This window comes from Bos grunniens, chromosome 11 (genome assembly GCF_055505025.1).
Source record: "Bos grunniens cultivar Pamir isolate PY7600 chromosome 11, Bosgru_T2T1.0, whole genome shotgun sequence".
Lineage (NCBI taxonomy): Eukaryota > Metazoa > Chordata > Mammalia > Artiodactyla > Bovidae > Bos > Bos grunniens.
In genome coordinates, this window is record NC_141175.1 from 52,088,256 (window position 1) to 52,100,936 (window position 12,681).

Genomic DNA, 12,681 nt, shown 5'->3' on the forward strand with positions numbered 1-12,681 from the left:
TTTCACCCCTGTTTTACAGCTGAGGGGACTAAAACACAGAAATTGAATAATTGCTGATCTTACAAACTTTGGAATGGTTGGAGAGATGTCAGAATGTGACCTTAGTCTTTGTTACTTTAAAGACCCAGGTGGTACTAGTGATAAAGAATCTGCCTGCAAGCATGTGAAGGGGGAGAGAGAGAGAGAGAGAGAGAGAGAGAGAGAGAGAGATTCTCTTTTAATTCATGACTTAATATATATAAAGCTTTTAGAATAATGCTTACAAAATAGCCCTTTATATAGAAGCACTGTATTCATATTAATTACTATTTCCCCTAAGTCGCTTATTTGAAGATGTTATTTTTTTCTTCTTTCCAGCAGGTAGTAGTGGCTTTAGAGGATCAGAAGCTTGATCATAGAAGCCCTGCTCTGACCTTAGGTCTATAATCAAGTTAATGAGCTTGAATACAAGAGTGTATATAAAAGAAACAGGCAGCTCTGGTGCCCTCCCCTAATTGCTCCCTTCCTGCTCCTACACACACATGCTATTTCTCAGCTAAATATTTTAGTTGTATAGAAAAAGCAGTTCCGAAGTGAATAGCTGATTTAATTCTGATAAACTCTCTTATCATTTTGTAATATAGATTTCCGTTTTCTTTTAGTAATCCTAAAACTACAGGGATGTAAAATGAATTAAATTTATAGCTGACTTCAGTTTGCCTTTCTTTTGAAACCTTTAAAATCATTAACTCATTTGTATCTGCTTCAACTGTGTTTTTAGTTTTAATTTAGATTGGATTAAATGGTCTATTATTTATTTGAGGATAATCTCAGAATTTAGCATGGCATTTCCATTTGCAGAGTCACATTTACGAATGTGGATTCTTCCTGTCTCTTGTCTCTGGGTCTCATTTTTTCTCTCATGGACATCTCCCAAGCTTCTCCCAGGAGGACCTGCTGTGGCCCCCACACTAATTAGATCTGCCTGAAAGCTCCATACTGCTGAGTGTTATCCCCTGGGCTTTGAGACAGTATTTCTGGCCAGTCAGCATCTGGATGAAGTGAGTTGTTGTAGAAAAGAGAGTGGGGAGCTAAAGGCTGGTCACATCCCAGGTCACATCTGAGTCCTTGGGACAGCCTCCATGTGTGGGTTCTTGACTTTATACAGGAAAGAATTCAAGAGTGAGCCATAGTAAAGAGAAAGAAGGTCTACTCAGGGAGGAAACATACTCTATAGACAGAATGTGGGCCATCTCAGATTGAAAAAGGTTAATGAGAGGCCCCAGAATACGGGATTGTCAGTTTTTATAGGGGTGGGTAATTTCACAGACTAAGTGGGCTTCCCAGGTGGAGCTTGTGGTCCACTTGGTGAAGAATCCGCCTGCAATGAAGGAGACCTGGGTTTGATCTCTGGGTTGGGAAGATCCCCTGGAGAAGGGAAAGGCTACCCACTCCCGTATTCTGGCCTGGAGAATGCCATGGACTGTGTAGTCCATGGAGTTACAAACAGTCAGACATGACTGAGCATGCATGCAATGCAATTTCATAGGCTAATGAGTAGGAAGAGAATTCCATTGTTTTGGGAAAGAGTGGGACTTTCCAGAAATTGGGCCACCACCCACTTTTGATGTTTTCTGGTCATCCTTGGAATCTTTAGGATTCCCAGGTGGCTCAGTGGGTAAAGAACCTGCCTGCCAGTGCAGGAGACATAATGAGATGAGGGTTCAATCCCTGTGTCGGGAGGATCCCCTGGAGGAGGGCATGGCAATCCACTCTAGTATTCTTGCCTGGAGAATCCCATGGACAGAGGAGCCTGGCAAGCTGTGGTCCATAGGGTCGGAAAGAGTCAGACAGGACTGAAGCGACTGAGCATGCATGTTAGAACCATCGGGGGCCTGGAGTGTGTTACAGTGAGCTTATACTGAGGCTCAAGGTCAAGTAGAAGTTGAATTGGCCATTGGACCTAGTTGGTTCTAATCAGTTTATGCTGTGTCCTCTGGCTATGTTATTCTTTTAAATGTTGTACTTTGCCCCCTTCCTGTTTCATGGTCACTCTCTGTATGAAAATCAATTTAATTAGGCATGTTTACTCCACAAGCTGGAAGGAGGTGTGACTCTCCTATTAGGACCCTTTCTTTTTTCCTGAGAAGACCCCTGCCTGAATAGTCCACTCTTACCCAAGCGGTGGCTCGTAGCAATTTAACCTGAAAAATTTGAGATCAACAGTGTAGCTCCCTAGGGTTCACCTGCAGAAAAGAATCTCTCCCTTCCTTGAATAAGTGGATCCCTTCCTTGAATAAGTAGATCCCTTCCAGCGGCAATTGATTTATCCATTAACAATACCATTTGCACTTACGTCTAGTCTTTAGGGTGACCTTCTCAACATTTCAGTAGATTCACCTTGGTATATAATGTTTTTTTCTGGCTGCGCTCTACAGAGTGAGAATGAAGTAGCTTTCTCCCCACCACACAGATATCTGCTTAGTCTTTTTTTAGGGACAAGGAATAGCCCTAGAGGATATTTATGTAAGCATGTGGACCATTGGATTGAATATGTATCTCTTCACTTGATCTTAGCCAAAAGGCAGAAAAGCAATGAATATGTATCTCTTAATTGCCAACCTCTACCTTAAAGTTTATTTAGGCCTACTAGAGCCATCAGTTCAGTTCAGTTCAGCTGCTCAGTCATGTCCGACTCTTTGCGACCCCATGAATCGCAGAATGCCAGGCCTCCCTGTCCATCACCAACTTCTGGAGTTTACTCAAACTCATGTCCATCGAGTCGGCGAAGCCATCCAGCCATCTCTTCCTCTTGCCATCCCCTTCTCTTCCTGCCCCCAATCCCTCCCAGCATCAGGATATTTTCCAACGAGTCAACTCTTTGCATGAGGTGGCCAAAGTATTGGAGTTTCAGCTTTAGCGTCAGTCCTTCCAATGAACACCCAGGCCTGATCTCCTTTAGAATGGACTGGTTGAATCTACATGCAGTCCAAGGGACTCTCAAGAATCTTCTCCAACACCAAAGTTCAAAGCATCAATTCTTCGGTGTCATACATCTTGACAATTCACCAGTATCATAATAAAACATTTTTAATCTTCTCCCATGCTGTTGTTATATTTCAAGCTATTTGTGCCTAGGCATAAAGACTAAGCTGTGCAACTGTGTCATATACATATCATAGATGGTAGCCTCTTTAAAAGATCCAGCCACACAATATATTTCCTTACACACCCACATTTCCTAAGTACAAAAAGGAGGGTTTAAATAACTACAACACTGAGGGAATTATATTATCTTTTGATCTGCCTGTAAAATGATGAGAGGGAGTGAAATAAAAGTCGCTCAGTCGTGTCTGACTCTTTGCGACTCCATGGACTATACAGTCCATGGAATTCTCCAGGCCATAATACTGGAGTGGGTAGCAGTTCCCTTCGCCAGGGGATCTTCCCAACCCAGGGATTGAACCCAGGTCTCCCGCATTGCAGGCGGATTCTTTACCAGCTGAGTCACAAGGGTAGCCCAAGAATACTGGAGTTGGTAGCTATTTCCTTCTCCAGGGGATCTTCCTGACCCAAGAATCGATCCTGGGTGTCCTGCATTCCAGGCGATTATTTACCAACTGAGCTATCAGAGAAGCCCTAAAATTATGAGAAGTATATCTTATTTTCCCTCATATCTTGGGATAAATGCTAGGAGGCACAGACTTTCATTGAAATAATTGACTATTTGAGCTTAGTTTTGATGGGCAGATGATAATTAATCATTTTGTAAATAAAATATTGACTGTATTGTGTCATCCTAAGTTGATTCATTGGTCATATGAACTCTTCTGGTTTATCAAAACATTGGTACCCCTGTGTATGCTGTGCTGCGTAAAGCTCCATTATGATTTTTCCTAGTTCTCTGTACCATAGGTAGATATCCACCCCATGACCATGGGGCCTGTCTCATGTAGTTAATGACCTCCCTTTGTTTCCCACTCCTGGAGTCCCTTTGTGCAAATATGTACCAGTCCATTGTGGTGGGTCTGTATTCACCACTACCTCCAACTCCTCAATGGTTTCCGTACATATCGCATGTGTGTGCTCGGTTGTGTCCTATTCTTTGGGATCCTACACTGTATACTGTCAGGCTCCCCTGATCGTGAAATTTTCCAGGCAAGAAAACTGGAGTGGGTTTCCATTTTCTCCTCCAGGGAATCTTCCTGACCCAGGGATCAAACTTTCATCTCCTGCATATCCTGCATTGCTGGTAAATACTACCTTTGAGCCATCAGGGAAACCCTTCCATATATAATTAATCCCCAAATCCTTGATTCTCTCCCTTGTCTCTTCCTGTTTCCCTTCATCATCTCGTTGATACAGATCTTATCTCTGGATCCCATTCCTATGTTTCTGGTCTATGTCCTCATCTGCTCTCTCAGATTGTAACTGTATTTGCCTATTTTCTCTGCACAAGTCTTGACCCCTCCGGCTTATTTTACATAATGTGGCCAAAATAAAAATATGTGAAGTCATCTCCTCCTGAGGCCACAGTCCAAATCTCTTGCCCAGTGTCCCAGGCCCTGGCACCTCTCTTGCCTACAGCCCTCACTCACTGTGAGCTTCAGGTGATTGCATTTACCTGGGCTCAGCGCCCTCCTCCAAGTCCTGGAGCCTCCTGGTGTTCACAGTGCCTTAGGCGCCCTGCCCACCTTCATCTTCCAGGTGAACACATCTTGGCTTTTCAAAGGCCATCAGTATTGACAGCTTTTCCCCCAGCCTCACACTAAATGAGTTAATCACTTCCTCCTCCTTTTCTGCCTTCATTCTTGGTCATATGTCTATGATGGCATGTAATCTCTGTATTTTAAGTATGTATTTACGATGTGTGTCCTGGTTAGACTGAACTCCCTGGGCCCAGGGCATTCTTAGTCACCTTTGCATTTCCAGACTCTGGTAGAGAATTTTTACCAGTGTGTGCCTAATAAATATTTGCTGAATTGGTTCAATTGTCTCCTAAGTGTTCTCTGTATTATAGAATGACATCCACCTGCCAATGCAGGAGACTTGGGTTAGATCCCTGGGGTTGGGAAGATCCCCTGGAGGGGGGCATGGCAACCTACTCCAGTATTCTTGCCTGGGGAATCCCATGGACAGAGGAGCCTGACGGGCTTGTATCCCTAGGGTTGCAAAGAGTCGGACACAACTGAGTGACTGAGCATGCATGCATGGACTATCTCTGTAGTCTGTTATTGTCTATTTAACTCAATTAAGAGAACCGAGTTCATTAGGTCAAAGTCTTTAGTTTCATTCCCCTCTGGAGCTGTTAGCTTTATTCTTCAGCTGTCAGAAACCAACTAGCCTAGTAAATACCACTGGTTTCAAGGGACTTGGAGAGTGAGAATGATTCAGGTCAGGCAAATTCATCTCAACTCTTACACAAACTGAATCAAACATATTCCTTATTGATGCTAAAAACATAATTTCACACTTGGGTCTTGTTCACAGCACCTGTCTGGGGGCACTAAGGGGTCTGACTTGAAAATCTCAGCTTCACTGAGGGAGCTGGTACCACCTGACCAGGGTGGTTTTGCAGTGAGAGCTCTGATTACCCCTCCACAGATCTTAGTGACTGCCGGCCTCTGAGCTTCCTGTCTACCCACGTGTGTCTCCGTGTCTGTCTTCCAGGTGAGACCATGCGCATCGCTTCTTCAGAATTTGCAGATGACCCCTGCTCGTCGGTGAAGCGCGGAACCATGGTACGGGCGGCACGGGCTCTGCTGTCTGCTGTGACCCGCTTGCTCATCCTGGCGGACATGGCGGACGTCATGAGGCTTTTGTCTCATCTGAAAATTGTACGTATGTAGAACTTATCAAAATATGCTTTATGTGGATGGTGGTATTGACCGTGGGTAGTACTGTGCTGACCTGGACTGACAATCACCACTCACAGGGTCACTTGGTTACTCACCCAAGTGGTATGCCCTTAATTTTTCTAATACTCAATTTATACTCAATAATATATTTTTCAAAGATACAGATTATTCACTTGAATTGTCTTCTCTCAAAACATGGAGTTTAAATCTCCCCTTATTTCCTGGAGTACAAAACTGTGCATCTTTCAGGCTTCAGAGGCCTTGTGTAGGGTGCCCACCTTGGTCTTGTCTTGAGATTCAGAGCGGTGCTGGTCCCTGTAGTAATTCAGGCCAGGCCAGCCCTTCTAGGGGCTTCCCTGGTGGCACAGTGGTAAAGAACCTGCCTGCCAGTGTGGAAAACACAGGAGACGGGTGTTCGATCCCTGGGTCAGGAAGTTCCCCTGGGGAAGGAAAAGGCAATCCACTCCAGTATCTTTGCCTGGACAATTCCATGGGCAGAGGAACCTGGCGGGCTACAGTCTGTGGGGCTGCAGAGAGTCAGACATGACTGAGTGATGGGACAGACACGCAGCTCTTCTAGGCAGCTGGCCACTTGACCACCTCTGCCCACCTTGATATAGATCCTGTTACATTCTATTTTGTTAACTGGTCTATCATTGCCCTTTTATAGAATTATGTACTTTGAACCTCCCTTAGTCTGACAATAAAAAGAAGCCACTGTTTACTAAAGTCAATCTTGCTGCATCAGTTTTCATCTCACACACCTGGACTGGGTCTCTGTGTGCACATATGCCCCACCAACCCCATCATATGTTCCTTGCTTGTCAGGATTCTTCCCAATGCAGGAACTGAACCCAGGCAGGCAGATTTTTTATCAGCTGAGCCACCAGGGAAGTCCAAGAATAGTGGAGTGGGTAGCCTATCCCTTCTCCAGGAGATCTTCCCGACCCAGGAATTGAACCGGGGTCTCCTGCATTGCAGGCGATTCTTTACCAACTGAAGCCTATGTGTATGTATAATGTAAAAAATAAAACCTCAGGTTTCAAACACCTCATCTGTTGATATGAGGGCTAATGACAGTGCAGCCCTCAGAGCCGCGGGGAGCTCTCAACAGGGAAATTCCTGTGATGCATTTATCACAGAGTCTGGTGCAAAGTAAGTGTCTGGTCAGTGGCGCCTGTCACCACTGTCAGATTCCAGAACCACTCTCAGGCCCTATTCCTGCAGCCCCACCTGAGTTATGTGGGGCTTTTAGTCATCTGTTAGGCTACAGATGACTTTGTTCTCAAATGTGTTGAAGAAAAAATTTTCTTACCTTTCTCTTACAACCTGTCTAGTCTTCAAAAGCCACATTGTAAGAAGAATCTTTCCCCAGAGGGACCGTCTTCTTTTACAAGGAGAACAGGACTGGACCTAAGGAAATTAACTTTACATCTTATATGTTAGCATTCTCTGTGCTGGGATTCCCAGGTGGTTCAGTGGTAAAAAACCTGCCTGCCAGTGCAGGGGATGCAGGAGACATGAATTTAATTCCTGGCTTGGGAGGATCCCCTGGAGGAGGGTCCACTCCAGTATTCTTTCCTGGAAAGTCTTATGGACAGAGGAGCCTGGCAGGCTACAATCCATGGAGTTGCAAAGAGTTGAACAAGACTGAACACGCATGCATGCACGTTCTGTGGAAAGCCATTTCTGCCCCTTCTGGGGAGTGATGAAAGCTAAAAAGTATACTCTCCCTGAACAGCCCACACGTGGCTGGTGCTCATGAAGTCTGGGTCTGTAGAGTGCTGCATGGCACCAGTTGATGCCTGGAATACTGCCTTTCATCCATCTGTTTTGACCAGTGCTGTCGCTGGTAGTATCACACTGCAGCCTGTCCTAATGTAGAGTCAATTATATCCTCTTCCCAACACAGCAGATTAAGAGAAGTTAAAAAAAAAAAAAAAAAAAGATTTAGCACAAAATATGGAAAGGTCAACCCAGCAATATTAAGTAGTCCTGTCAGACTGTCAGCAATAAAATTAAAAATGATTGTAAGACTAAATAACACATTTGTTGTACTCAGAGTATAACCTCTGCAGGGGACAGTAGTGGTGAAATGGTGCCCTCTTGTGGCATCCTTGGGGAACTGCAGATTCTGGTGTTCTCACTGTTATATGATGGGACTAGTGCTCCAACCAGGTAAAAAAGACAATGTGTCAACAATTAATTGCAAATAGACATAGTATACAATTCTACTTAGCATTTTTGTTTTTTCCATAGAAGCACATCCTCTCATAAACAAATTTGTCTGCTAGCATCTATTTATTTTTTTTTAACTTAGATGAAGGTCTTCCCAGGTGTCTAAGTGGTAAAGAACACACTTGCAAATGCAGGAGAGACAGAAGATGTGGGTTTGATCCCTGGGTTGAGAAGATCTCCTAGAGAAGAAAAAGGCAACCCATTCCAGTATTCTCGTCTGGGAAATCCTCATGGACAGAGGAGCCTGGTGGGCTGCAGTCCATGGAGTCGCAGAGAGTCGGACATGACTGAGCGACTGAGCACCCACATGAGATGAAGGAAATAGCATTACCTATTTTGATGGAGCAGGTTAGAAATGATCATTTATAATGTTATCAAGGTTTCCTCCAAACAAAAGTGAATTTCTTTACCAAATGGATGATAGAACATAGATGGGCAAAAGAGTGTCAGATGATTCCTAATGATAATAAAGTAGTAAGCTGATTTTCTGTTGGATCTGAAGATTAATTACTACGCTATAGGGAGTCCTGTAGCTTCCTGCCATGTTAACCACTGCATAGCTATTTTACCTTTGAGCATTACAGATAATATTTTACTTTTTATCTTTTAGGCCATGTGCCAAAACTTTATTGCTGTTCTTTCCAGATATTGATTTATTTTCTTGTTTCTGAGGAACTTACAGGAACATGGACAGAATTGCCTTCTTATCAGAAACATATTTCCATGTTTTTGCATCAATAATTCACTGAGTAGATGAAAGAGAGTCCATTTATTCTCCTAAAATGCCTGCCTTCATTTTCTGTCCCGCACCCTGTAGGTAATTGTTGGCAAATTGAGTAATCCTGAGTAAATCGTTCAAATCAAGTAAAGAATCGGGAATTCTACAGAGATGGTGTGATTGGCAGAGTATAGGTTTTTGCATTCTGCTGCCTTAAAATTACATTTGTAAACTTAAGTTTTTATTCTGGTATAGTTCATCTTTTCATATAACCGGGCCTCCCTGGTGGCACTAATGATAAAGAACCCGCCTGCCAATGAAGGAGACATCAGAGACACGGGTTCGATCCCTGGGTCAGAAAGATCCCCTGGAGGAGGGCCTGACAACCCTCTCCAGTATTCTTGTCTGGAAAGTCCCATGGACAGAGGAGCCTGGCGGGCTACAGTCCATGGGGTTGCAGAGTCAGACATGACTGTGAAGCAGCTTAGCACACACACATAGGCATTCTAACTGCTCATATGAAGCTAGTTGCTTTATTTTGTAAGTATTCATGTGTGCTTTAATGTTGAGCTCTCTTGAATATACTTTATAAAAGATTCTATAGGGCTGTCAAAGGTTTTTGCTACTGTAGTTATTTTGAATTCAAGAAGTTACTGATGAAATAGTGAGTGACATAGAGTTCAAAGCGGAGTTACCGCCAAAGTGGGAATTTGATGTTCCTGAGTGAAGCTAAAAGAATCATTTGCACATCAGACATCATTAAAAACTACTGAACTATAATCACTTGTATTGTTGAAGTTGCTGGTGAGTGATTCCCTGCAGACACCTGGTGTATCCTGTAATCAGCTGATATTGTCAGTGTGTTAGGCTGAGACGTGACACTTCACACTTGGAAAGGAGTTTCGCATTTCAATCAGTGATCCAGAAGAGCGATATTTATTTTCCCTAGTCTCCGAATGAATGTAATCAGATTCTATTGTTCGGTTCTTGGCGTTGGTGGTGACATTACACACAGACTCACCTAGACATGTATATGTCAGAGGAGACAATCGCTTTTTTCTGTACTCGAGCTGAGTCCTTGAATAATGATGTTCTCAATTGTCTCAGAACTTCTCCCTGGAAAGCCAACAGCAATATAGAATACACAACCCTTTAGTCAACTTCTCAGAAAATTCAGGTTATCTTTGAGACTACCAGGGGCCAAATATAATGCTGCCACCCAGTTGTTTTGGGGGTAGGTTTAATATTACCTATACTTTTTGTAACATTATCATCAAATGGACTAGAGAATCCCCAATAACATTATTTCTCAATAGTCTTATGTTTCTTTCTGCAGTTCTCATATGGTTTACAATTTTTTTTTGATTATAGTATGGTTGATTTACAATGTTGCAGTAATTTATGCTGCACATAATGTGGCTCTTATGTTTGAATAACAGCAAGCAATTAGTACAAAATATCCTTGTCTCTAATTATAAATGTAGAAATTACTGCCCATATTCTTAGCATACCTTTTTCATCAGACCTGTCATAGCATTAACTTCATATAGCTGGGTTGTTTAGAATTTATTTATTTAGTTATCCTTTCGAGAGATACTTATTGGATGCCTACTGTGTGCAGAACATTGTGCCACAATACATAACTTCCAAGGTAAATAAGACTCAGCTCCTGCCTTTAAAACTTTATAGGCTGGTGGTGGGGGAGACAGTAAGAAAGAGTACAGTGCATGTTGGGAAAATTGTGCATATTGCTATGGTCTCATCTGGAAGGAAAATACAATAATTAGGAAGTTTTCCATTTTTAAAACATAAACCCAACCCAACTTATTCTTTCAAAAAGGAAATATATTGACGCACCAAACTAAAAATCCAGAGGCAGTTGGCTTCAGGCAGAGCTTGATCAAGGTATAAACATGTGACAAGGACCAGTTTCTATGTTTTCTCAGGAAGAACACTCTTCTCTGTAGGCCCTTTTCTCATGATCTCAAGGTAGCTATAAAACATTCTCACGATTGCATGCTTCTAGACTAGAGATAGCAAAAAAGAAGAAATTCTCTTCCTTAGAAGCTCAAATAAAGGTTCCACTAGCTTGTTGGTTCTGTCGGCCTCTAAATCAGATACATATCTCTGAGTTAATTATTTAGAGGGGAAATGGGACATGCTGATTTCTGAGTTTGGTCAACACTGTTCCTTTCCCTCACCATACCCGCAAGCCAAGGATGAGATCAGTTCAACCAAATGTATTGTTGGGGAATTCAGGATAATATGAAGAAAGGCAATGTGGTTGGGAAAGACAGGACTTAGGAATGGGTCGCAGTGAACAGAATGAGACTTGTGTTTTCCTGAATCAGTTGCTTGAACCAGATTGAACAGGCTGGGGTCACAAGCCCAAGCTTGAAGCTGAGAGCTAGGAGTTGAGGGTATGGAAAGAGGCTGTGAAGAGTGAAAATGAAAGTGTTAGTCGCTCAGACATGTCTGACTGTTTGTGAACCCATGGACTGTCGCCCATCAGGCTCTTCTGTCCATGAAATTCTCCAGGCAAGAATACCGGAGTGCGTTGCCATTTCCTTCTCCAGGGGATCTTCCTAACCCAGGCATCAAACCTGGGTCTCCTTCATTGCAGGCAGATTCTTTACCACCTGGGCCACCAGGGAACCCCCTGGAAAGAGGTTGGCCCACATCAAAGAGTAGAGGAGGCATCATTCTGTCCAGTAGTGAGAGTGAAGCATCACAGTAATTTGAGCACGGAAAGTTTAATGTGAATAGTTATTAGCTCTGATAGAGTAACAAGGGATTGACTAGGAAGAATGCTTAGGAGTATAGGAATGGCAGATGGAAGGAGCCCTTGAGAGAGAGCCCACCCACATCAGGACCAGGATCCAGATGTTCCTGGATCACTGGATTATAGAGGTGCCACTGAGGTGCCACACAAGCCAATGAAACTTGCTAGAAATCTGCCCTTTAGGGAGTCAAGAAAAAAACTGCTCATGAAGAGATGTCTTTCTGGAGACACTGTACTACAGAATCACCCCTGGGGGCACCTGGTGTTGGAGATGCTGCCCCTGCTGCTGCCTCTGTCCAGGGAGCCCTCCAGGACCAGCAAACAAAACCCCTTCCTCCTCTGTCGCCTATCTGGCACATTCTCCCTACAAAACTTAACAAAGGAACAATTATTAAAGGGCTCAGCCATGTGTTCACAGAGCAGGCAGAAAGCATGAATTGGGATTTGATAACCAGCCCAAGAAGAGAGTGGTTTACTGCTCACAGCTGGGGTGTTCTTACATAAGAGGGGAGATGGATTCAGGTGGGGCAAAAAGTTTTACCTACACAGAGCTTCACAAACCGAGGGCAGAACAAAGGCATGAGAGTGAGGCAAAAATTTGGAGTATTCACAAGAATAGGGTTGATTCGTAGTTGGAGCAGAGAGGGTTAGGTGGGAGGGGCAGTCAGAGAGAGATGTAGGGTGGGGAGCCTCTTGATTATCGTAATTAGTTTGGAATCTGCCAAAATTGAGGGCAAGAGGATAAGGGAGTGGCAGAAGATGAGATGGTTGGATGGCATCACCGACTCAATGGACATGAGTTTGAGCAAGCTCTGGGAGATGGTGATGGACAGGGAAGCCTGGCATGCTACAGTTCATGGGGTCACAAGAAGTCAGACATGGCTTAGTGACTGAACAACAAATTTGTTTAGATTCTGTTTATAGATTATGGGGAGCAATTGAGTAGTCCTATACAATAAAATCAAATTCCTGATTTAGACAAATACTTTTGGTAGCAGTATGGAGAAGGAATTAGAAGGGTGAGCCCAATCAAGGAGACAGATTGAGAGATGTTTTACCTGACCCAGGCCAGTGAATGCAAGGAAAGCTGAGTGCAGACAGTGGCT

At 43.5% G+C, this 12,681-nt stretch overlaps 1 protein-coding gene across 5 annotated transcripts in view; it reads left to right on the top strand.

Moving 5' to 3' along the window:
- The window catches only part of CTNNA2 (catenin alpha 2), a 1,366,346-nt gene that overhangs the window by 442,465 nt on the left and 911,200 nt on the right, over positions 1 to 12,681 (top strand). For all 5 annotated transcript variants that reach the window (XM_086323685.1, XM_086323687.1, XM_086323688.1 and 2 more), the window contains exon 4: positions 5,650 to 5,816. In XM_086323685.1, coding sequence (XP_086179811.1) covers positions 5,650 to 5,816 — 167 coding nt within the window. The remainder of the gene's footprint in view (positions 1 to 5,649; positions 5,817 to 12,681) is intronic.